Here is a 23,460-nt window from a genome sequence, read left to right as displayed (position 1 = left end):
CGTGATACGTTAGTTATCAGCCAATATGTTACCTTGCTGGCCGCCTTTAACCATTTTTCATATCCTGCTTCTTCTTCTGTGGGTTGAGGCAGATCTGTACGAATAAGATCGCCAAGTTGCTCTGACTTGAGCGCGTATTTCACGTTTAGATTCCAAGCTTCCCAGTCATCCCTTCCTTTCAATTTTTCTATGGAAGGCAATGACACGTTAATTTCAGCTGGTAATCTGGTTGCCTACGTCTGTCGAGGCGTATTCGGGGTTGGGTCGCCTTGAGCGCCCTGTTGTTGAGGGGATACTCTTCGCATCTCCTCTCGCAGTTGATCGCTTGCCATTATCGATTTTCGATATATGGAGGTTTCAAATTGATAAAATGAGTGTTTTGAAGCTATTTCTGAGCAGGTGTGACTCTTAATCTGATAGCGACATGGCTGTATTGCCTACTCAATCGGAGTGAAATGCTTGAATTCTCTATGAAAAGGGGTTGAGCGCTATCTAACTGAGATATGTGGGTTTGCCAAGCCGCCATATAGGGAAGGCGGACTGCGGCGGCAGTATCGCCAACATACAATATGAGATGTGTGGACAGAGGCATTATCATGCATAAAGATATCCCCAGGATGAACAATCTTGTTATCTCCTGAGCCAAGGACTGCCCGATACGAACTTCCCAGTACGAACTTCCGATACGAACTTCCCGATATGGAGGACCCTTCGGTAGGCATTCCTACCTGAGGCGAAGCCTCAGGTAGTACATAAAGGATAGATCCTCCCTCACAGATAGCCTTTCTTCTCCATGGGAAAATTCCTTGACTACGAGTCATAAACAAACTAGTCTTTTACCAGGCTCCTTTGTAGACCGTCACATAATTTTCCCATCGCTTTTTCTTTTTTTACTTCAAGCAGACACACTAAAGGCATATCACTGAGCAATCAGTAGGTATAAAGCCTTGTGATCCGTTTGAAGCCTTTCCCGTGAGGCAACTACACGACAACCAAGTTGCACCAAGATCAGAACGAACCAGAATGAACCCCAGAACCCGCTCTTCGCTCCGTGCCCTTGCACGCCAGGGAGAGTCTGCAGACGATCCCCAGGACCTTCAGGACAACCAGCCCTCCGATGATCAGCCAGTGGAGGAACAGGAAGAGGGATCCCCTGAAGAAGAAAAACTGTTCCATAATTCGGAGCAGGTAACAGACGATATTGATACCGATCAAATCCCTATGACCAAAGAAAGGTTCCTAGAGGAGATCAAGAAGAATCCAGAAGTGGTCTACGAGGTCATGAGAGGCATGCATGAGCTCGAGATCAAAAGAACAAATAAGGCCCGGAAAGACACTGCCGACCTAACCGCTGAACGTAATGCTATCGCTGTAAAATGGGCTCTCTCTAAAGATCGAGCCGACACTTCTGGTTACCGATTTACTAAGATTCCTGACCCGCCGATGCTGAATAACGGCGAAAACCCATCCTTTGAGAATTGGCAGTTAGCGATCCATTAGAAGATGACTGCTAACGCTGATCACTATTCTACCGCTAAGTTTCGCATTGTTTACGTAACTAGTCGCTGTAAAGGGGATACTCGTCGACATATATTCCCGCGTCTCGAGATTCAGGACTATCGTGACTTTGATGAAATCCTGAGTCATTTGAAAAGCATCTTCGTGGACCCGAATAAGGCCCGCAACGTTCGCCAGAAGTTCAACTCTATTAGGATGGCTGCCTTTAAAGACTACTACACCTTTGCTTTAGAGTTCCAGTACCTTGCGGTCGAAAGCCGGATCGATCGTAATACCTGGAAGGAGAGCTTCTTTTTCGCTTTTCCTGATAAAGTGCAGCGAATGGTAGCTTACGCCTTTAACGATAACAATCGAACCTTTGGAGACTTTACTCATGAATGTGCCAAGGTGGCCGACCTCTGGGTAGACCTGGCTAGGAACCGCGAGTGAACCTCACGAACCTCAAGGAGGTTCACCCACCCGGAAGTTAAGGTTCCATGACCTAGAACCTCCGGGCGGTTCCATCTTGGACCGAACCTCATGGAGATTACCCGCGGGTGAACCTGAGGTTCAACAAACATGACAAACAGGTAGAAAACGTGACTTGGGGTTAATTGTATAAGTTATGTAGAAACAGGCTGTATTCTCTCGTAATTATAAACCAAAACTTCATTACTGTATGGCTTTACAGGAGGATTTAATGTATATCATGGGTTTAGCTTCGAATTAGGGTTTCAACTTTCAATTATCAATGGTTTACATTATATCTATAGTACAGTGTCTGGTTATGGTTCTGAAGAGTCAAAAGTTAAGTAATTAAGCTATATACCTATCTAGTAGTCTCGACTTCTTCCGTATTCTACCTGATACACGATGCTGCGTATCAGGGAAGTTAGATAAGGGTAATGCCCTATTCTCATCTGGATCCGCAAATTTATCGGTATTAGAGTTTTCTTTATCGTCAGAAGTAACCGCAGGCCGTTTTCCAGCGGCAACTGCTGATAGTGGCGGTACGTCCAGAATTGCCTGCGTAATTGATATAGCAGCCAGTATATCAAGACGTATCTCGACGTCCTCCTCATTATCACTGATAGCCTCGAAAACATGTGTCTGGACATCAAGTGCTTCGGCCGAAACAGCTATCTTATAGTCTAAAAGATACTTTTAGAGAATCAGCCGCTGCTCCTCCTTGATATCGAATCTTGTTGTACACATGTATAACATGATATCGCGAACGGTCTCTAGGTTCAATGACCCCCGGCAGTAATAACATACATCCTGGGCAAAGTTAAAAAGACGCTCAACTCCGGCACCAGTCGCTAGAATTGACATAATATCACGGGCAATGCTTGCAAGAATAGGGAATTCCCTCTGATGATCTTTCCAGAAGATCCGAATAGATCCTTTGATAGTATTTAATTAGATAAGGTTAGTTATATAATTTATAAAGTAGGCTTACTTACTTACCACTCTGGAGATATTTGGTGAGTTCGTCGTACTGCGAAACAGTTAATCGTTATAAAGAATCGCCGTTAAGGGCTTTCTCAAGCTCCGATTCAGTTGTAAATAACTGGCTATCAGACTGTATCATTTCTGATGGTATACGTTAGCTATATCTCTCAAAAAGAGACTGAAGGCTCTTGCGGTATTCCTTTCTGTAATCCTTTCCTATCTCAGGATCTAGGTCCCAATCACTTGTTGAAAAGAACTTCATCTTGCTCGACGGCGCTAGGATCGTCCCAATTGCGTAGAGATTACCTTCGATATTATCTGTTTCGCCGTAGTATTTCTTCAGTTTCTCTTTCGCGGCCTCAAGGGAAGAAAACATTAGCTGTTTTCAGGAAACTTTCTTTCGACAAAGCTGACGCATCGATATTTCAAGATGATCGAAAAGCTTATTGTAAATCCTAAAGACAAGGTGGATACTCGAGTCTTTAGTACGACAAACTAGCGTAGTGAGCGTAAAAAAGGGCTGAAAAATACAAAGCAGATAGTCAATCTGTTGCCACCCCTCTGTACTCAGTGTAAAATGGTGTTGATTATAGTCGGAACAGAACTTGTTAAATGCGATATAAAACCTTTTCGCCCGTCGGAGCATCAGAAATGTCGAATTCCATCGTGTACGAACATCCTGGATTAGAAGAAGCCTTAGTGTATTACTAGACTGGGTATTTAGGAAGGCTTCTTTGCGTTAAGGGCTTCCGTTGATATAAACCGCAAGACCTCGGACCTATCAGGAACCAAAATAGTTAGTATTATTGAATTATGATTCATGATTTATAAATAGAAGCATACCTTATTCAGAGTATCAGCAATCTCATGTTTCTGCTGGCGTGTACGAAGTAAACGTACACGATCATCAGACCATTCTGTTTCAGCGTTATCATTCTTTGGCGAAGCCTTGATTTTACCAAGTAAATTAACTAGACTCAATTGAATAATATGCGCAAGGCAGGGCACTTGGACGATCGTAGAATCCGTTTCTATCTGTAGTTTCTTGATTGAATCATTTACTGCTGCGATAAGTGTCTTATTGTTAGACGCATTATCAGTTGTTACTGCCAGTACTCGATCAGCGATTTGGTGCTTCTGTAAGATCTGGAGAACTATGTCCCCGAGGTTCACGCCAGTATGAGATCCAGAAATTGGCTCAAACCCAAGTAAGACCTCACGATACTCCCATTCCTGGTCTAGGAAGTATCCTGTGATAGCCATAAATGCGTGCTTGAATGGTGAAGTCCAACAGTCAAGCGCAATCGACATTTTTGCACTAGATGGGAACTGTTGTAGTGTCTCTTGTTGATACTCTATAACAAAATCCCGGAGGCGGTTGCAAATTACCTTTTTTAATAGAACGCTCGGTAGTATAGATGCTAGCCGTACATAGAAAAGGAGGTTATAGAATTCTTGGTGCTCGACAAAAAGAAAGGGTAAATGCGATACAGTAATCAGGTTTAGAATCTTCTGTTCTTATATTTGTTGGATAAAGGTAGGCGCTGGTCTTCTCTCGGCCTAAAAGATAGTTAATTCATTATTAATATTAACGTTGAATATAGGCTATTTCGAACATACCGCGTCGCTAAATAGTTACTGGATATTACCCTTTTTCGTAATTCGCTGTCGACATTTTGGCCCATCAAGATGCTTCTGCATCGATAAGTTTCCAGTATAATTTGTAGCTGGATGCGTAAGAACTGTACGGTACCGATTGCATATAACATTAGGCTTTCTATCTTTAGCATGTGCAACTTGTTAAAACCCAGTTCAGCAGTTTGCGCGATGGTTAACCTTCCAGTTTAGCCGCTTCTTTTTACTAAAATCGGTTTGAAGCTATCACTTAACGAATTCCGCGGACATGTCGGTTGTAAAGACGATATACTCGTTAATGCTATCCGGCTTGATTCGCGTAAAGGTATCTGGGGCCCGAGGTCCTGCACGAGATCGGACTTGATTGTCTAGAAGGTCTGGAAGGTCTGGAACTGAATCAAACTGGCTTTCGGAGGGTATTTGACTTTGGCTTTCGCGTTAGGATAACGTATCGTCTGGGGTAAGGTATTGCAGCGCATCTAGTGGTAACCTTTCGAAGCTAGATGATGTGTAGCCATAGATATCGGTAATCTAAGACATAATAAATTCAGTAAACTAGTATAACTTGGGGCGGAAGATAATAAGAGACTTACTGATTATTTTATAGAAGTTACGGGATATTCTCAGGGTATCTGTTTGTCCCTGTTCTATATACTCAAATTGATCTATCAACTTTTGTATCCACCTATCTATACCTGATTCGCTAGTATAGTGGATCACTATAGAAACGAACCTCAATAAACCTCAACGAACCTTAACGAACCTTAACGAACTTCAACGAGAATCTCATTTACCCGCATAGAACCTCTAAGAGAACCTCAATATAGGAAAAACAGAACGTCCAAGTCCAACAATTAGGACCTTTGAACCGGATTTACGGTATACCTAGATCATCTGACCTGAATTCTTGAAGATAAAGTGATAGAAGAAGATATAACGGTTTGAATGATATAAAATTGAGGGAATTTGAACTGCGTCTTTATAGTTTTCTTGAAAAACAGTAGTTTTACTGATAAAGATACACATATTTTACAGTGTCTGCGATATATATATCTACAACTTTATATGCTGTTTTATCGATGACCTCTATTGACTACCTACCACGTCGATATTATCGAATATTACCTGTAATTTGTAGCTGACTACGCCTACTGTTTACTTTTGCATGACTATTTCTTTATAATTCATTATGTTGATAGAGTATTCAGTGAAAAGTCTACAGATTGACAGAACAGCTGTAAAAAAGAAAGATGAATCATCAATTTTATCCGGCCAAAAGAGGAAAGGCGTCAAGAAATTATGCATATGTAGGTTCATGCGGGTCGATAGAGGTTGAACCTCAACGAACCTCTGGAGGTTAATGGGCGGTTGGAGGTTAGGAAGGTTGGAACCTCACCTCAGGAGGTGAGGTTCGAGGTTCCGGAGTAGGGACCCATGCGGAGGTTCAAAGCCAGGTCTACCTCTGGGGTAACCTAAAGAAGCGCCGAAACCAGAATACGGCCAGAGGCAGCTTTAAATCCTCATCCTGGACCCCGAATAAAGGAGCTAGTTCGCGCCTTAGTTATGTCAAAGGCGAAGAAAAAGATCAGTTAATGAGAGAAGGTAAATGCTTTATCTGTAAGCAGTTCGGCTATCTCGTTATCGACTGCCCCCAGAAGGGTTCTTACTTCTTTCAGGTACCTAAACGAGAGTTAAAGGCCTTGGAAGAGGTTCCTGAGCAGTCCCCTGCCGAGCCAAAAAACGAGGAAACCTAGGTCAAGACTCCTACCTAGGTTTGATGTATCAATCTCTGTGTGAAATGAATATTTCAGCGGAAAACCTACTCGGGCGCAAAGACGATAGTTTTCTAGTTCCAATTCAATTAGCTATTAATGGATATTCGATTTCTACATACGCATTGATCGATACCGGAGCCAACGGACTCAGCTTTCTAAATCACGATCTCGCTATTCTGCTTGCTAAACGGTTCAACCTACATACGATCCCCCTGCCGAACAGCGTGCCAATTAAGGGCTATAATGGCCGCAAAGGAGGCGATATCACCCATGCAATTATACTGATCCTGATTATCGATCAACGAACGCAGAGGTTGCCTTTCCTGATCGTAGACCTCGGTCAGAACGACATAATCCTCGGCAGGAAGTGATTACAGGCTCACCAAGTTCTACCTGACTATAGCCGTAACCGATTACTTTAGCCCGAAGCAATTACGCTAAAGGAAGAGGTTCAGGCTCGACAGAGCATTATCCTACCTAAAGCAATCTTGCAGAGACCCAAGATGAACCCTGAGCACCAGAAAGATATGGTACGCAGGGATCGACAACTGGATCAAGAGGGTAACCGTCAGAATCAAGATATATATATTCGGAAGAACAGGTTCAATACCTATCAGAAAAACACTGAACGAGCACTGTACCGCATGGAACGGGCACTCAAGGAAACCCGGAACGACCCCGAACCAGCCCCAGAGCGACCCCCGAAGACTGCCAAAAAGGGCCTGCCAGAGGTCGATATCTTTGCCATCAGCGGTTCGGCTTACCAGCTTCATCTCGGTAAATCGGATTGCTTCATTACCTCGCTAGCGCAGATTGACAAGATTATCGACGAGAAGAACTACCCTGAACGCCAACTGGAGGTCGAGAAGCTGAAAGAACAGATCCCCGAGTCCTACCACGGCTTTGTGGATGTGTTCTTGAAGTCAGCGTCGGATACGCTGTCCCCGAGGAGAGAAAACGATTACCGAATTGAGCTTACTGATAAGAATACGCTGGGGTATAGTCCTCTATATCGATATTCTGCAAAGGAACTAGAGGCGATCAAGGCCTATCTAGTAGAGAACCTACAGAAGGGCTTTATCGTTCCCAGTGCTGCCCCATTCGGCTCTCCCGTACTAATGGCTGCGAAGCCAGGGGGAGGCCTGCGGTTCTGCGTGGACTACCGGAAACTGAACTCGATTACCAAGAAGAACCGCTATCCCCTGCCCCTAATGGACGAGTTGCTGGACCGGCTAGGCCACGCAAAGATCTTTACCAAGCTTGACATCAGGCAGGGCTTCTACCGCATACGAATGCATCCCGATTCAGTGGATCTGACTACGTTCCGCACCAAGTACGGGTCCTACAAATACCAAGTCTTACCTTTCGGCTTGATCAATGGACCCGCAGCGTTCTAACAGCTGATAAATGATATCTTTATTGATCTGATCGACAAGTACGTAACTGTGTATGTAGACGATATCCTGATCTTCAGTAAAAACGAGCTTAAACACGAGGCCCACGTCCAAGAGGTGCTTAAACGGCTCCGCGCTGCAGGCCTCCAGGCTGCTATTTACAAGTGCGAATTTAACGTGAAGAGAACTAAGTTCTTGGGCTTTATCTTGACCCCAAATGGCATTGAGGTTGACCCTGAGAAGGTTGCAGTAATCACTAACTGGCAGATTCCTACCACAGTTAGGGGAGTCCAGTCGTTTCTCGGGTTCTGCAACTTCTATTGACGTTTTATAGAGGCCTACAGTAGGATTGCCAGACCACTGTACGCCTTAATAAAGAAATTAGTATCCTTTGAATAGACTTCCGACTGCCAGAAAGCATTTGAGCAACTGAAGAAGCACTTAATTTCGGTACCTCTCCTACAGTATCACGACCCAACCCTCCCGTCTAGGATCAAAACGGATGCTTCTAACGGGGTAATTACAGGCATATTCTCTCAGTTATTTGAGGGTAGGTGGTACCCGATTGCCTATTTCTCTAGGAATATGCTCGGTGCTGAGCGCAACTACGATATTCATGATAAGGAGCTCTTGGCCATAGTTCGAGTTCTAGAGCTCTGGAGAACGGAACTTGAAGGGTTGCAGACCACTGAACGAATAGAGATCTGAACTGATCATAGGGCCCTTGAATACTTTATGACTACGAAGAAATTGAACGGGCGCCAGGCCCGGTAGTTAGAGTTTCTTTCAAGGTTCCACTTTATGATCAAGTTCAGACCTGGGTTAAAAAATGCAGCTGCTGACGCCTTATCGAGACCTGAAGAGAGTCCTCTGGACCTAGACACAAAGAACCAGGCTCTGTTGAGGCCAGAGTGGTTGGAAAAGGGTGTTCTGCCTCCGCAGGCCATTGAACAGAAGCTATCTGCTATATCAGCACTTCTTGCTCCTATAGAGCTGGATGACATCCAGTTAATGGACCGTCTACTGCAGGCTAATCGCATTGCGACTGACCTTGACGAAGAAAAGGCTGCTGCTCCTGAAGAAGGCTCTGAATGGTCTCTACAGGATGGGCTCCTGCTGTTCCAGAATAAGCTTGTGGTTCCTGAAGAGGGCGACCTTCGCACCCGATTGCTTGACATGGTTTACCGACAGCCCTCTACTGCGCACCTAGGACGAACCAAGACAGAAACTCTGGTTAAGAACCGATACTGGTGGCCAGGCTGGCGCCACGATGTTAAACGATACGTGGCCAATTGCTTGATATGTAATCGAACTACTACTAGAAGGGATCTGCCCCCAGGGTTGCTTCAACCCCTCGATATCCCGAATCGCCCTTGGGAGCATATCTCTATGGACTTTCGCTCCTGCCCGAAGGACAAGCACGGCTTTGATAAAGCCTGTGTAATCGTAGATCGCCTAACGAAACGGGTGATCTCAATCCCCTGTCATAAAAATGTGTCGGTAATGGATATGACCCAGCTCTTCCTCAAACATATATATCGATGGGTAGGACTGCCTGAGTCAATCCTTTCAGACCGTGGAGGCCAGTTCATCTCTGCTTTCTGGGAGGAACTCTGCCTGCGGCTGAGGATCAAGCGCAAACTAACCTCAGGGCAGAAGCCCTCCACGAATGGCCATACGGAGATCGTTAATCAATATCTCGCCCAGAAGCTCCGTCCTTTTGTGAATTACTATTAAGATAACTGGTCAGAGCTGCTACCGGCTATAGATTTCGCCTACGCCGTCCTCGAACATAAGTCAATCGGGTTATCTCCCTTCCAGGTTGAGCGTAGTTACGAACCCCGGGTCTCCTTTGACTGGGTCTCGCCCTCGAAACCTCGGGATAGACCTTATGATTAAGCTGAAGCTCGCCAGACTGCTCGCAATTTAGAACAGATCTGGGATTACGCTAAAGGTCAAATTGAACTAGCTCAGGTAAAGATGAAACGGCAAGCCGATAAGCATCGCAGACCCGTGGACTTTAAGGCCGAGAACTTGGTCTACGTAACTATTAAAGACTGGGAATTAGGCCGTCCGAGCCGCAAGTTCGGCGACCAATGGGCTGGCCCGTACGAGATTATTGAACAGATTGGATATGCCTTTAAGCTTCGCCTGCCTCCTACACTCCAAGTCTACCCCGTTTTCGTACCAGAGAAGCTCCGAAAAGTGACCGATTTGGCACCTATGCCGGGTCAAATTCGCGATCCAGAGCCCCCGATTGAGATACAAGGCGAGTCGGAATGGCTTGTAGACAAAATTCTTGCTTCTCGCATGTATAATAAAGAGCTGCGTTACCGTGTGCAGTAGGAAGGGTATCCTCCCGACCCTGCGTAATATTCTGCCTTCAATTTCCGTAACGCCCCGCTCAAGTTGCAGGAATTTCATGATCAATATCCTGAGAAGCCTAGTCCGCCTCGGCGCCTGGCTAACTGGCTTACTGCTGCAGCTAATGACGAATTTCTCGACGAACACGATGATAACGATTTACCTGTTTAAGCTTGTTTTGCAAGGGCTGGGGACCAGCCCTTTCAAAAGGGGGGGGTATTGTTATCTCCTGAGCCAAGGACTGCCCGATACGAACTTCCCAGTACGAACTTCCGATACGAACTTCCCGATATGGAGGACCCTTCGGTAGGCATTCCTACCTGAGGCGAAACCTCAGGTAATACATAAAGGATAGATCCTCCCTCATAGATAGCCTTTCTTCTCCATGGGAAAATTCCTTGACTACGAGTCATAAACAAACTAGTCTTTTACCAGGCTCCTTTGTAGACCGTCACAAATCTCTGGTAGAAAGGCTCGATATAAATCAGCGATAATTTTTCCTGTGACCCCCCCTCCAGCTGAATAGGGATCACCATCTAGAGGAATAAGACCAGTTCTAGTCTGCTCCCCAAAAGCAGCCCAAAACATCTGTTTAACCCCTTTACCACAGCGTACAAGGTGAAGATCATGTTGCTGAAGCTGTTCCTGAGGCCTAAGCCATGTCCAGATTGGGCGTTTACCAACACCTCGTTCAACTGTGCATTCATCGCTCCATTTAACACAAGCCCAGTCCTCGGGTGTCATAAATTCATATTCTCGGGCCCAGGCAAGGCGTTTAACTGCGTGTTCTGGCTTGATCTCTGGCCTGCGTTTTTGTCTCCATTTGCGCTTGCCCCATTCTCGTGTGAGGTTCTGAATAGAACACTTTAATACAGCTTCATCGATTTCATTGATAAGAGTGTCGTACGTAACGTGATAATCTGTATGAATTCGATCATATATATGATCCCGGTATTCCTCAGTATTCAGTAAGCTTGCGCTTTTGGCCAGGGCGTTGAAGGCTTTTATTATCGTCTCGAACACGCTCCATTTTCAGGGTATAAGATATAGTAGAAATAGGGATTTCAGGGTGCTTTTTATTAATTCTGCGTGCCCCCCAGCCAATAGAGTGAAGCTCACATATTCGAGACCTCATCTGGGGGGTTAACTCCTTACAGCCCCTGCGTTTAGGCATATTGTATAGAGCTGAAAAGCTTCAAAATATTTATGTGACCCTATTCAACTACGCGTGTCCGGTTGCCCTAGTCCCGCTTACCATAGTAAAAATGGTAGGCGGTAGGACGGGCGCACGGCCCCATCCTCAGGGTGTTCTAAATTTCAAATACCAGTGACTGTAGTCTGCAGCCTCGTTGCATAGAATTGATTAAGCATTCCACCAATTTCATCGTCAGCCATGCTGTCACTTACTATAGTCGCGCGCCCACGTCAAGGTGTAGCCTTAGTCCTCTAACTAAAGACAGCCGGACTAATGATACGGCAAAATACAAGCAAAACAATGCGTATTTCGCTAGCCCATGCGTATCAGAGTTGAAGATTTGATGTCGGCGTTGAACTGAACAGGTCACTTTGCAGAAGTTTCGCGGCTTATTTGCCCTTGATTGGTCTATCGGCGTTAGGCCCAATCTGACCCGCTTTTATCGGCGATAATTGGAGAAAAACGAAAACGGGGGTAGTCACGCTAATATGATTGGTTCTTGTTATGCTGGCCATTAAATCCATTGCGTCATAGATATATTAGGACCACAATAAACTCTCATGACGCCATGGCCACGGCATAACTCCGATGGATTTGGGCTACTTAAACCCGGCTAGATTCGTCGTTTTGAGAACATCAAGATCGTCTCAGTCAAATTTCATAACCAGACTTCATTGAATCGAATTCAAAATGCCTTCCCATGGTCAATACACCACTGAAAAAGTCAAATATACTTCCCATGGGGATACTATCGCGGGGGTCCTCTTTTATCCCACAAATGTCAGGAAACCACCTGGTGTTGTTATAACTGGTCCATATTCTTTTGTGAAAGAGCAAGCACCGTTGCAATACGCAACCCGTCTCGCAGATGAAGGTTACGCAGCTCTAATCTTCGACCCACGCACTGTTGGTGAAAGCACAGGCCAACCCCGGCGACAAGAAAACCCGAAAATGAAAAATGAGGACATGGTCGCAGGACTTGATTATCTATCGGCACGCGTCGATGTCGATTCATCTCGGCTCTTCTTAGTTGGGATCTGCCAGGGCGGCCCCGAATCCTTGGATGTGGCATCCTACGATGGCCGAGTTGCAGGTGTTGCCTCTGTCTCGGGATACTACCGAGACCATGAGACCGACATTTACATGATTTGCGCTGGGTGTGTTGCATGGACTCCTGGCGCAGACATTGCAGCGATGAAAATGCCCACTCCCGAACAGGGAGAAGCTCTGTATAGAGCGCGGCTCGAACGAGCGAAAAAAGCCCGTGAATTGTACATTAAGACAGGAGAAGTGGTGTACCAGCCGTTGGTTGATCCGAAGCCCGCTGATCCTGATACAGGGTCACTGGCCGGCCTTCCGGGACCAGTTGTTTGGTCTTGGTACGGGCCGTGGACATTGAAGGGATTTGAAAACCGATATGCGGTGATGAGCGACTTGGACCACTTTGACTATACCACTGTGCCTGGCGTGGCGAAGCTGAACAAGCCGGCGCTGCTGATCCACGGCGACAACTGTATGAATGCAGCAGCTGCGAAGCGCCACTACGATTCCATTCCCACGAGTCAGAAAAAGTTGATCTGGAACAACGAGGTTTCGCACTTCCAGCACTACGACCAGCCGGATTGCGTTGATCGCAACGTGGGGGATATCGCAGCCTGGTTTGCCGGGATCAAATAGGATGTAATTAACGACATGTACATTTCAATGGCTAAGTCCGTTCATCAAACTCCAAAAGCTGGCATCTGAGAAGTCGCCTTCAAAATTCCACCTATCTGTAATGTTCACAGTAAGCGGGTCCAAGGGAAAACTGTCAGCTGTATCCGTGAATGGTATTTGTGTTATTGAAAGATGATCGAAGAATAGGTCATGGGTAGGACGCGGAGGTATAACGGCATCAAAAGAAGGTTCCGACGGCGCCATATGAGAGAGATTTGTATTGCTGTTGGAAGGGATCCATTCTGGGTTGGTGAATGATGGTCTAGCGTCTTCGGCGGTTTCGAATATGCCGAACCGATATGCTAAACGGTGGTACAAGCTGCACACAACATCATGTGCTGACGCTGCCATAGAATTGGATTGGCCAATTATGCTCAGCCTTTGCATCCCCCTTTTAACAACGTCAATACACTCTCTTTGTTGTACATGATCCTCATTAGGAAAAACAAGGCAGAGTGCTGCAATGAGAACAATCGCATCAAAAGAAGCATAGACAAAATTAAACACCTTGCGCTGGTGTGGCTCTGACTGTTTAAATAGTCGTTCTTGTACGTGAAGAACGGATATCCCAGCTTTCAGGGCTTCTGTGCGACTGCTGGCAAAAGAGAATATGAAGGGTCGATGAAGTGCAAGAATAACAAAGTGGATGAGTGATGATAGTCCATCTCGAGCAACAGGTAGCCATTGACACCCGTGTAATCCATCAAACTTCGTATCTGGGTTTTCCAGACGGCACCAAGAGGGTAAACATTCTAGGTTTTTTTTAATAGTAGCACCAATGTGTTCAACAATAGGGTAGTCTTGTGAGTTAGCACCGTTATGTTCCAGTTGGTGAATGTCCTTGAAATATCGATAGGCCACATTGTAGCCGGCGAGGATGATATCAAATGGTCGAGGCGGATCGGTCTCGGTTTGCCAATGGGAAAATAATTCTCGCCGGTTTTCCTCGTCCTCTACTGTGCGAGCGAAGCGATCGATTTGAATATTGGTAGCAATCGGTCGACCGAGGACGACAGCCATGTGGACGTCCCAAATATGTAAAACCACCCAGACTCTGTGACCCACAAGACTAACACTTTCTCTCCCGCGCTTCGGTCCCACTGGTGATTGATCAAATACAATTCGTCCGGTATGTAGGCCAATCTCCTGTGCATCACGGATTACTGCCCCAAGTGTATGCCAGGCTTCAACAACATTACCACTGCTCTTCAAGAACGAGGCTCGTAGCAAACCTGCTTGTACCATGGCGATTTTTATATTCTTCTTCCCCAGAAGTGCGAGTAATTCAGCACCTGTGTCGCTATATTCGCCTCCTAGGTCATGGAAGGTCATACCAGCCACGGTAATAAGAGAGCTGATCACTTCATCATGAGGAGGATGAAAAAGAAGGGCGTGTGCGAGGACTTGAAACAAGAGAGCTGGAAACACAACGGTCCCGAGCGGTAATCTTTCGAAGCTCACTTGAAGGTCGGAATATGAGATCTCTCTCCATGCGACCAGGTCCTCCTTGAAGGATTCCTCGTCAAGCAGGTCGTACTGCCAATTGATGTCAGAGAAAAAGGTTTGGACCAATAGGTCAATGCAGGCTCGTGAAGGTAGCTGGCGGACTGCTTCCTTATACTTGCGGTTCGCATCATTTCGGGAAGTGGCCTGGTTTGTGGTACGGGAGCTAGATAAAGTAGTGGCCTGGCCGCCATACAGCTCAGCAGTACACAATAGGCTCATGGAATTGTAACTGCCGTGGTTGGAGTATCCAAAATCTCGAATTTTGTCCTGAACCTCGCTAGACCACTCGTTGCTCGGTTCAGCAGGTTGGCGGGTATGCACTATATTCGTGCCACGACTGGTTTCCAAAGGATCACTCTCACCAGAACCGCTTCGCGTAGGTTGGCAGCCCTTCGGTTCAGCGTCATAATGGCAAATATTCTGTCGCAAATCAGACCACAAGCAATATTGCTTTCGGAAGTATACATACCTGCGTACCTCGCTTGATGCAGTTGCAACATGGATATTGGCGGTCGCACTATTCAACCTTTAGTAAACCTTCGTTAAGCTATTTCCTGAGGCTCCCTACTTTTTGCTTGCGCCGATGGCATTCGGAACAGGACATGACAATCCTCTTCCTTTTCTGAGGTTTGCGTTGTCCGCTCATATTGTTCATAGATTCCAGCAGGTCTCAGATAATGGTACAGAGAAAGACAGAAGGATGAATGTCAAGTGATATTATGGAGGTCACTGTTGAAGTGGTTAAACTCAGAGGAATGGTAGAGTTCGATCGGTCCGAGCTGTACGAGGCCTAAGCCATAAGGAGAATGCAAATGAATAAAGTAATACTCTATCTAAAACGCAGCCTAGAAAACAGAGATACTTGAGTGCTTAGGTGTCTGAAGAGGATTGTGGCCTCTGCAAAATATGAGCCTCGGACGGACTAATGTTGTTCCGCCCTCCGAGGTAATTACATCGCATCAAATTCAACCACCAACCATGCCTCCAAAAGCGCGTCAAGAATCAAGAAAGTCAGCCGAGCAAGAGGGGAGGATCCTACTTACTATCTCTGCTTTAAACAAGCAAGAAATTTGCAGTATTCGTGAAACTACACGTATTTTTGATATCTGCCATAAAACTTTGCGTTAGCGACTAAATGAGAGAACTTTGTGACCTCCTGAAGTTAGGGAACTTCCCGGTGTGGAGGAACGTTCCAGAGGAACATTCCGGTTAGTTAGTATAGGATCTAGGGACCCTCCGGTAGGCATCCAGGAACCTTCCTGGATGCTCTGCAGGCCTTCCTGCCTGAGGCAGAGCCTGGGGCAGTATATAGAGCCCCTATATCCTCCCTTCTAGATAGCCTTTCTTCCCCATGGGAAAATTCCTTGACTACGAGTCATAAACAAACTTTTCTTATATCAAGCTCCTTTGTAGACCGTCACAAACTTGTTGGCCGTCTCTCTAGGCGTAATTGCTAGTAATGTTACCCATAGGAATATCGAATGATGAAGGTCTGATTCTTTCAATCTAGTTGCAAACGGTAGTTTAAATACATGAAAAATAATAAGCAATCTAGCCTAAAAAGGCAGCTGAAAGAGATATAACTTTTGAACCATGGAAATAACAGAAAACTCTGCATAATCCTCGGGAATCGGTAGTTACCAATTCCGATATCCGGAATAGGAAGGTCTCCTATGTAACTAGCGGTCACATACGGTTGACAAATGATGAGACCTTACTATGCCCAACGCCCAAAGTCATTATGAGTGCAATAAAAATGTGATCAATTTACCCAGCATCCTGCATTCGTCGAGTCTTACAGAAAGAAATTAACACATAACGCAAAATCACTATCGCAACTGGCTGCAGCACTTGAGACAGAAGTATATCCACTAGATCCTTCTGGCCAACAACCGGGTCTATGTAGGTACATTGTCCCGATTGCTTACATCAGGCTTCCTCCGAATGATACCCCAGGTTTCATATCCCTGCTAAAATCACTCGGTTTTACTTCCCACTTCATCCGGGAGATGACATCCCGACCTGTATTTATGCCTCTCCTGATATCATCTCTCCGGTGATATGCATGACCACCTGCAACCGCAGATCCAATTACCGCAATGCCGGTCGTCCAATTGGAAGAGCCACTGGTTTTCTGGTCTTGTTGCAAGGAACCCTCTCCCGAGACACCGCGAGAAATAGGCTGTTTATGGAATCTACTAAGAGTTGGCATGGCATTGGTAAGCCACTTGGCTGTTGCCCCCTTTTCGCCGTCGCTGCGGAATTGCTGGCGCAGCTGGAGGTTTACTGGATCAGCAGCAGTGAAATGAGATACGATATCCCGCATACTTTGCTGGGCAGCTTGAAGGTCCGCTTCTTCGTCATCAGCGGTGCTGGTTATTCCGTAATGTCGGAATGATGTCGCACCAGTGCTGACGAATGGGTGCCAAATCCCTGTGGTCTGCCAGGCCGTTTGTCTCGCCTTAAAGCTCGAGAGCTTATTTTGATTGAGAGCGTCCCATTTTGTTGCTACCAACGCGGTGCCTGAATGAGAATTTTCTCCAACCAGGGCCTGTAGGAATTCCGCAGTACACTGCATTGCCAATGTTCGCTTTGGAACGCCGATGTCTTGTAGATATAGGACGCCATGGATCTCAACACCTGGCGCAAAGATGTAGTCGCAGAGCCATTGACAGATCTTGATCGCTGTATCATGGCTATCGTTATCTAGGTCGCTGAATCCCGGTGTATCGATGAAGGCAAAGGCTTGGTCATCAATCGTAATACCATAGCTATTCAGGTCGTTGGTGTCTAAAAGGCAAATCCTTCCTGAGTGCACGTTCTATCCCTGGCAACTTCCACGCGAATACATACCTGTCTCCGCCGAGTGTCCCGCTTCTATTTCGATTCCCGTCGCCAACTTGATGAGCGATGTCTTGCCCGCCCCAGTCGGTCCAATGACAAGGATATTTTTCCCGTTTTCACAATAGCATGCGGCCTCGTTAAGAGGAGGATCCAGTACCTGCTTAGCCTTCTGATCACTCTTGGGTGAGACATCTTCTGCGATCGGACTTTGAGAACTTTGTGCGGATCCCATCCCGTGTGACGGTCTGCAAAGGAGATTAGAAAAAGACAAGTTTGTTTATGACTCGTAGTCAAGGAATTTTCCCATGGGGAAGAAAGGCTATCTAGAAGGGAGGATGTAGGGGCTCTATATACTGCCCGAGGCTCTGCCTCAGGCAGGAAGGCCTGCAGAGCATCCAGGAAGGTTCCTGGATGCCTACCGGAGGGTCCCTAGATCCTATACTAACTACCCGGAATGTTCCTCTGGAACGTTCCTCCACACCGGGAAGTTCCCTAACTTCAGGAGGTCACATAGTGGAAGCTAAATCTCTCCAATTCTGGCGTAATAATTAATCCAGTTTTTCCGCAACTGCATTACTTGCCCGGGATATTCTCTCAATCCTGCAATCGGTACTAGTGTTAAGCGACTTTTTAATACCGCTTGTGATATCTGCCATTACTGTCGTAGCCGTTTGAAGTCAGAAACTATTGAAGAGATTATACTATTTCTATGTGCATCAAGATTTGATCTTAAGAATACAGAGGCAAAACAGCTTGAAAAGTATTTTACTTTGAACGAGATTGAGACATCAAAGGAACAGAGTAACGAGAATCTAGAGGGTGTTGAGATTGATATAATTAGTGATAACGAGGAAGAGGAAGATACTGAGATAGTTTCTTCCAATGAGTTAATAGATCTTGGTACTGAGAGTAATACTGAGGAGCTCTAGCTGCCAGAGAATAGGACTCAGCTACGGACATCTGGAAGGAAACGTAAACATAGAGAGGACAATAACTTTGAGCAGTATTAGAAGAATGGAATAAATTTAACTCAAATCTATTATCATTATAATATTGCGAAGAATCTATCTACATCAATTCTTCTATATGTAACTAGAATACCTAAAATTACAGACAAATTTGCACTAATTATGCAGTCACGAGATTCTTCTCTGTTTGTCTTGTTTACACCATTATGGGTACCCATGGGTCCTGCCGAAGTCTAGCTGCAGGTATGAATTAGGTTCTCAAACGCCTAAATACGTCCTTATGGAGTGCGCCAGTCGGAGAATAATGATGGAACGCCTAGACTCTATCGAGGGACTGCGTGGGCGTATACAGGACTACGACGTGGTCATGAATCACCCGCAGGCGATACACTACGTCGCCGATTTCATGCAACGAACAGGCCTCCTACAGCAGTTCCGATTCGCCACATTTAACGACGAGAAGGACCAGGAGATCCCGGAACCCAGCACCCTCCTAGAGGGACTCGATCTAAACGAGGAAGACGATAGTTATATTAAACACTAAGAGTCAGGAAGTCTCAACTGGCTACATAACGCACACAGGAACAGTGGATCCCACTGGAATACTACAGATAGAACGGAGTGGAAGGAGAGAACAGCGTCTAAGGGCGCAGTAGGCACGCGGCAGGCGTGTAGCAGCCGGTTTAGTTATGTTACTTTTTGATCTCTTTTGTCTACTGCATTGGGTTTATATGGCGTACGGGCTCGAGATTCTGCTTCATTCGGCGAAGCGCCTGCATAGCCTGTCGTTTCAATAGATAGGCTCCACCAGGTTAATAGAATTTTGATTGATTGAGCATGAGCTATATCTACTGGAGCGACGACGACCAGACTTAAAGCTATAAAGAGCTGCAGCTCAGCATATCAGGATTCCGCCAGTTTGTTACGAAGCAGGTCCAGCTGGCCCAGGCTCAGCTAGAGGGGCTCTTTCTGCTGCACGACAAAGGGATACGCGAAAAGATCGTATCCCGACTAGCTCTGTATGAGCTGCAGGATGACCCAACCAACAACCAGTGGAGATAGAACTTTCTTAAAGATTCCCGAACGCGGACAGCGTTACTGACTACTAGCAAACGATAGCTGCTCGACCGAGTCCTTAAGACAAGCTAGCTGCGGGATGAATTCCTCGAACTGTGCTAGATCGGTCAGAAAGATCACGTTCTCTAACAGGAAAGAATCGTAACCCGTTACCAGCAAGATATCAGGAAATTTCTAGAGCGGCTTCTTCTGCTCGTCTATGTGACTGGCGGCCAATCAGGCCGGGCGACTGAGCTGCTCGGCCTCTGCCATAGCAATACCAAGCATGGCTGCCATCGGAGTATTTTTGTCGAGAACGGGCTAGTCAGTACAGTTACCAGCTACAACAAAGGCTATTCGATCGACAATATTACGAAGATCATCTATCGTTATCTCCCGAAGGCAGTCAGTAAGCTCGTTGTCTACTATCTCTATCTAGTTCTCTCCTTTAGTCAGGCGCTCGAGCGGCTTGTCCGGAACCATCGCCAGTCTGGCTCGCCCTATCTCTAGCCTGCGGGAGAGGGCACATGGGCCAGCTAGCGGCTGTAGAAGGTACTGCAGCAGGAGGCCCAGGTCTATCTAAAGACAAAGCTGAATATTATGTCTTATCGACATGCAGCGATCGCCATTTCACGCGTCCATCTAAAAGGTAGTAGATTTAAACGGGACTACGGAACAGATGATACGCCGTTTGATCAGCAAGCAAGCCATGGATCATGGATGGCAGATACGGTATACGCGTGGGGGATACAGGAAGCCCCAGGACATATCAAAACGCGGCGGCGGCAGTATCGAGCAGTCAGCTAGGAGTTGTGACGGTCTACAAAGAAGCTTAGTAAAAGACAAGTTTGTTTATGACTCGTAGTCAAGGAATTTTCCCATAGGGAGGAAAGGCTCTCTAGGAGGGAGGACCCAGGGGGTCTATATTCTGCCTGGGGCTTTGCCTTAGGCAGGAATGCCTGCAGGATACCTAGGAATGTTCCTGGATGCCTACCGCAGAGGACCCCTTGATCCTATACTAACTAACCGGAACGTTCCTCCGTACAGGGAAGCTCCCTGGCTTCAGGAGGTAACATGCATACCCTACATTCTCGCGATACCTTATCGCCTGCATAGCCGTTCGTTACAATTTGAATATCAAAATTGTAATATCATAAATACAGATACTAAATTGAGGCTTTGTAGGAAAGCGTACTACATTGCCTTCATATCAAATATATATTTCCACTCAATAATTACCTATCAACTAATAATTGTAAAATTACAGGCGAGTACAACAAGCTTGCTATTCGAGTAAAATATAATTTGTTATAAACACGACATTGATTTATGAATACAACATTATTCCTTATTATTTCTAATGACAAGTGAAGGAAATAAGAAATAGGTACTGTCATAACTAAACATGTAAACATTTAGTTGTAAAATAATACTTGGTCAGCTTCATAACTATTACCTGATTGTTCAGGATAGGATAAATTAGCGAAAGTTACGCTAGTGCGGATATTTGTACGATATCTATCGATATCGTCCGAGGTCTGTTAGAATATCGTATCGATTGCCGACTGCGATATTGAAAAAAATGTCGATGTCGTACGACCTGCCGCAGCCTAGTCATGACCAAAACCCACCGAGAGCGCAAGCATCTCCCCTTCCCCCCCTTCCTTTCTCTCCAACTGACCGAACCACGCAGGATGAACGGAACCGTCTTGACCTGCAGCATAAAATCTAGCTTCTCACTCTCGACAATCGCCTACACAGTACTAGCTTCGCGAGCCCTCCGCGCGCCATCCTCGTCATCGGCTACCGTATCGCGACATGGGCCATCCGCATGGCCAACACGCACCCATCTGCGCGCCTTACCGCGACAGACATCCACCCACCCCATCTAGCCCCCCCAGTGCCCCCAAACTTCCACTTCGTGCCTTTCAACGCCAATGACGCCCACTGGCTGCTCCCTCCCGCCGTCTTCGACTTCATCCACGGCCGCATGATCACCTCCGGAATCCACGACTGGTCTCGCTTCCTTGCGAACTGCCACCATTACCTCGCGCCCGGCGGTCATCTCGAGCTCCTCGATGTAACCCACCCCTTTCGCGCAGAGAAACCCACTGCCGACGACGAGGCCACGTCAGCCTTCATTCGATTCGGGTACGCGACTGAGCACGCCTGGGTGCTCCGTGGCATCAACTACCGCGCAACGGCCACCCACGGCTCGCAGCTCGCTGGCCTGGGGTTCGAAGACGTGCAGGACGAGCTCGTGAAGTGGCTGTTGGGCGAGTGGGCGTCTTCCTCCCGGGAGCAGGAAATGGGGAGGCTGAATAAGGGCAATTTAGAGCATTTTCTGCGCTCCGCGGGCGTCGCTCTCCTGGGTCCGCAGAATCAGGACATGGTAGACGATATCTTGCGGGATTTGGAAACGAATGCTGACTCGAATAGGCATTATCTGGCAATGTACGTTTTTGTGTTCTCCGTTCGCGCCTTTTTTTTTCAATTTTTTTCAATTTTATTTATTTATATTTTTTTACAATTTGTTCGTTCGTTCCGACCGACGTGACCCTGACGATGCTGTCTAGGAATATTTACCGCGCGCACAAGCACGCAGCGGGGCAATGAGCATGGAATGTATATTCAGTTGTCCCTTTTGGGAGATGGTTACGGATCCGAGAGAATATGGAGATAGCCATGGGGGACGAAATAGTAGAGTTGATGCGAGCTGACGGCGAGAATGAATTATATACAATAAAGTTTCAAAATTTACTGATCTCTCGAGGTTCTTTCTCTCTGTCTCTCTCTCTTTTATTTTTCGTTCTTCCTTTTGCTTAACCTTATAAACAAACGATCGAGTCGACTCTTTCGCTCGGGTCCTTATCGGATAAAGCTCGTGATCTGGATGGTTATGAACCTCCGATTCCGTGAGCGACTCCAGCATCGTCGCGCCCGTTTTGTGGTCTACAGTCGTAGCATTCGATCTCCATAGACTCCGGATGGAACTGCCCTTCGTCGCAGCACGCACACCGCGGATCATCATCCATAACATGGATGACAGGTCTCACTCGAGGGGGCTGCCAGCCCAAAACCAAGCTCCTGCCGCATGAAATCGTGACTGATGGTGACGCGTACCGTCCAGCAAGGACTTGGCCATTTTCCTACTGACGCAAGCTCCTCATCAGCAACGGTTCACAACCGGCAAAGAGCTAAAGCATACAGCGTTAAGATTATGATTCGACGATTGTCTGCCGCGGGGTGCTAGACAAGGTGGTACCAGTATCTATCGGAGATTCGGAGATTTAGAAAACAGTTCATTGATTGGGAAGACTGCAGACGGGAGGACTGATCTGCGACTCCTCCATCTACCTCTGTAGGATAAGGTGCAATTGGACTTACTTGGAAGCCTCGGAACAACGTCGGGGTAACCTCAACACCTGTTCTCTTGGCCCTCCAACTCATTGATCCCATATACCAATTAGGAATGTCGTTGCGGAACAGACCAGCTGTATTGGACGCCTTGTGAGACCGGATGACGGAGAGCGGCAGGACCAGCAGCAACAGAAACAGCAGCAGCCGCAGGATCAGCATCCTCGCGGAGGTCTCCCACCTAGGCGAACATGCCATCGAATATCCACCCTAGAGGGTGCAGCAGAGCTGATGTTCACACTTCCCAAGATTAACCCATCAGCCCCAGCCGACGCCCCTGTCTACCACTTCTCCATCCATGGCATTATGCAGTCATACGTGCAGATTCGTGCGGAGAACCAGCCGCAGGACCCTGCCTTCTTTATACAGGTGACAGGAATCATAGGCTCGTATGAATTGGGGACTTTTGTGTCCAGATCCCCCTCACTGCCCACGGCCGTACGGCTGCAGCCTGCTAAACATCACCTATCATATAGTCCCGGGATAATTAGCTCGAGCGATCCCAACCTATTACTTGTAGCAATAATGTAACTATAGCAGGGATGGGACCTGTACTAGCGTGGCTTGCATTAGGCTGAGGGCGTCTCGGCAATTTCCCCTCTTTTTCTGCTTCATATGCGGAGAAATTAGAAAGTACGGAA

At 46.6% G+C, this 23,460-nt stretch overlaps 8 protein-coding genes across 8 annotated transcripts; 6 read left to right on the top strand and 2 right to left on the bottom strand.

Annotated features, from left to right (window-relative positions):
- Positions 1-1,023: 1,023 nt before the first annotated feature.
- KD926_001612 (uncharacterized protein) lies at positions 1,024-1,947 on the top strand (the record flags this gene model as incomplete). The annotated part of the gene is made up of 2 exons (XM_053105180.1): positions 1,024-1,484; positions 1,563-1,947. 2 exons carry the CDS (start codon positions 1,024-1,026, stop codon positions 1,945-1,947), a joined length of 846 nt encoding a protein of 281 aa, XP_052951639.1.
- Positions 1,948-2,282: 335 nt separating this feature from the next.
- Positions 2,283-4,260, bottom strand: KD926_001611 (uncharacterized protein; the record flags this gene model as incomplete). The annotated part of the gene is made up of 5 exons (XM_053105178.1): positions 2,283-2,290; positions 2,361-2,648; positions 2,709-2,900; positions 2,965-2,995; positions 3,793-4,260. 5 exons carry the CDS (start codon positions 4,258-4,260, stop codon positions 2,283-2,285), a joined length of 987 nt encoding a protein of 328 aa, XP_052951638.1.
- A 2,602-nt stretch (positions 4,261-6,862) lies between these two features.
- Positions 6,863-7,756, top strand: KD926_001610 (reverse transcriptase family protein; the record flags this gene model as incomplete). Its single annotated transcript, XM_053105177.1, has 1 exon — positions 6,863-7,756. One exon carries the CDS (start codon positions 6,863-6,865, stop codon positions 7,754-7,756), a length of 894 nt encoding a protein of 297 aa, XP_052951637.1.
- Positions 7,757-8,554: 798 nt separating this feature from the next.
- On the top strand, positions 8,555-10,099 carry KD926_001609 (integrase; the record flags this gene model as incomplete). Its single annotated transcript, XM_053105176.1, has 2 exons — positions 8,555-9,475; positions 9,668-10,099. The coding sequence occupies 2 exons, from the start codon at positions 8,555-8,557 to the stop codon at positions 10,097-10,099; spliced, it is 1,353 nt and encodes a 450-aa protein (XP_052951636.1).
- Positions 10,100-12,002: 1,903 nt separating this feature from the next.
- KD926_001608 (alpha/beta hydrolase) lies at positions 12,003-12,989 on the top strand (the record flags this gene model as incomplete). Its single annotated transcript, XM_053105175.1, has 1 exon — positions 12,003-12,989. The coding sequence occupies one exon, from the start codon at positions 12,003-12,005 to the stop codon at positions 12,987-12,989; it is 987 nt and encodes a 328-aa protein (XP_052951635.1).
- Positions 12,990-13,013: 24 nt separating this feature from the next.
- Positions 13,014-17,610, bottom strand: KD926_001607 (transcription factor; the record flags this gene model as incomplete). The annotated part of the gene is made up of 4 exons (XM_053105174.1): positions 13,014-14,954; positions 15,012-15,051; positions 16,463-17,324; positions 17,388-17,610. The coding sequence occupies 4 exons, from the start codon at positions 17,608-17,610 to the stop codon at positions 13,014-13,016; spliced, it is 3,066 nt and encodes a 1,021-aa protein (XP_052951634.1).
- Positions 17,611-18,650: 1,040 nt separating this feature from the next.
- KD926_001606 (uncharacterized protein) lies at positions 18,651-18,890 on the top strand (the record flags this gene model as incomplete). The annotated part of the gene is made up of 1 exon (XM_053105173.1): positions 18,651-18,890. The coding sequence occupies one exon, from the start codon at positions 18,651-18,653 to the stop codon at positions 18,888-18,890; it is 240 nt and encodes a 79-aa protein (XP_052951633.1).
- A 2,094-nt stretch (positions 18,891-20,984) lies between these two features.
- On the top strand, positions 20,985-23,350 carry KD926_001605 (S-adenosyl-L-methionine-dependent methyltransferase; the record flags this gene model as incomplete). Its single annotated transcript, XM_053105172.1, has 3 exons — positions 20,985-20,995; positions 21,164-21,856; positions 22,873-23,350. 3 exons carry the CDS (start codon positions 20,985-20,987, stop codon positions 23,348-23,350), a joined length of 1,182 nt encoding a protein of 393 aa, XP_052951632.1.
- Positions 23,351-23,460: the final 110 nt, after the last annotated feature.

Source organism: Aspergillus affinis (assembly GCF_023601865.1).
Source record: "Aspergillus affinis strain CMG 70 chromosome Unknown NODE_131_length_100673_cov_99_866064, whole genome shotgun sequence".
Lineage (NCBI taxonomy): Eukaryota > Fungi > Ascomycota > Eurotiomycetes > Eurotiales > Aspergillaceae > Aspergillus > Aspergillus affinis.
Note: the sequence above shows the minus strand (reverse complement) of the source record. Positions and strands in the feature narration are given on the sequence as shown.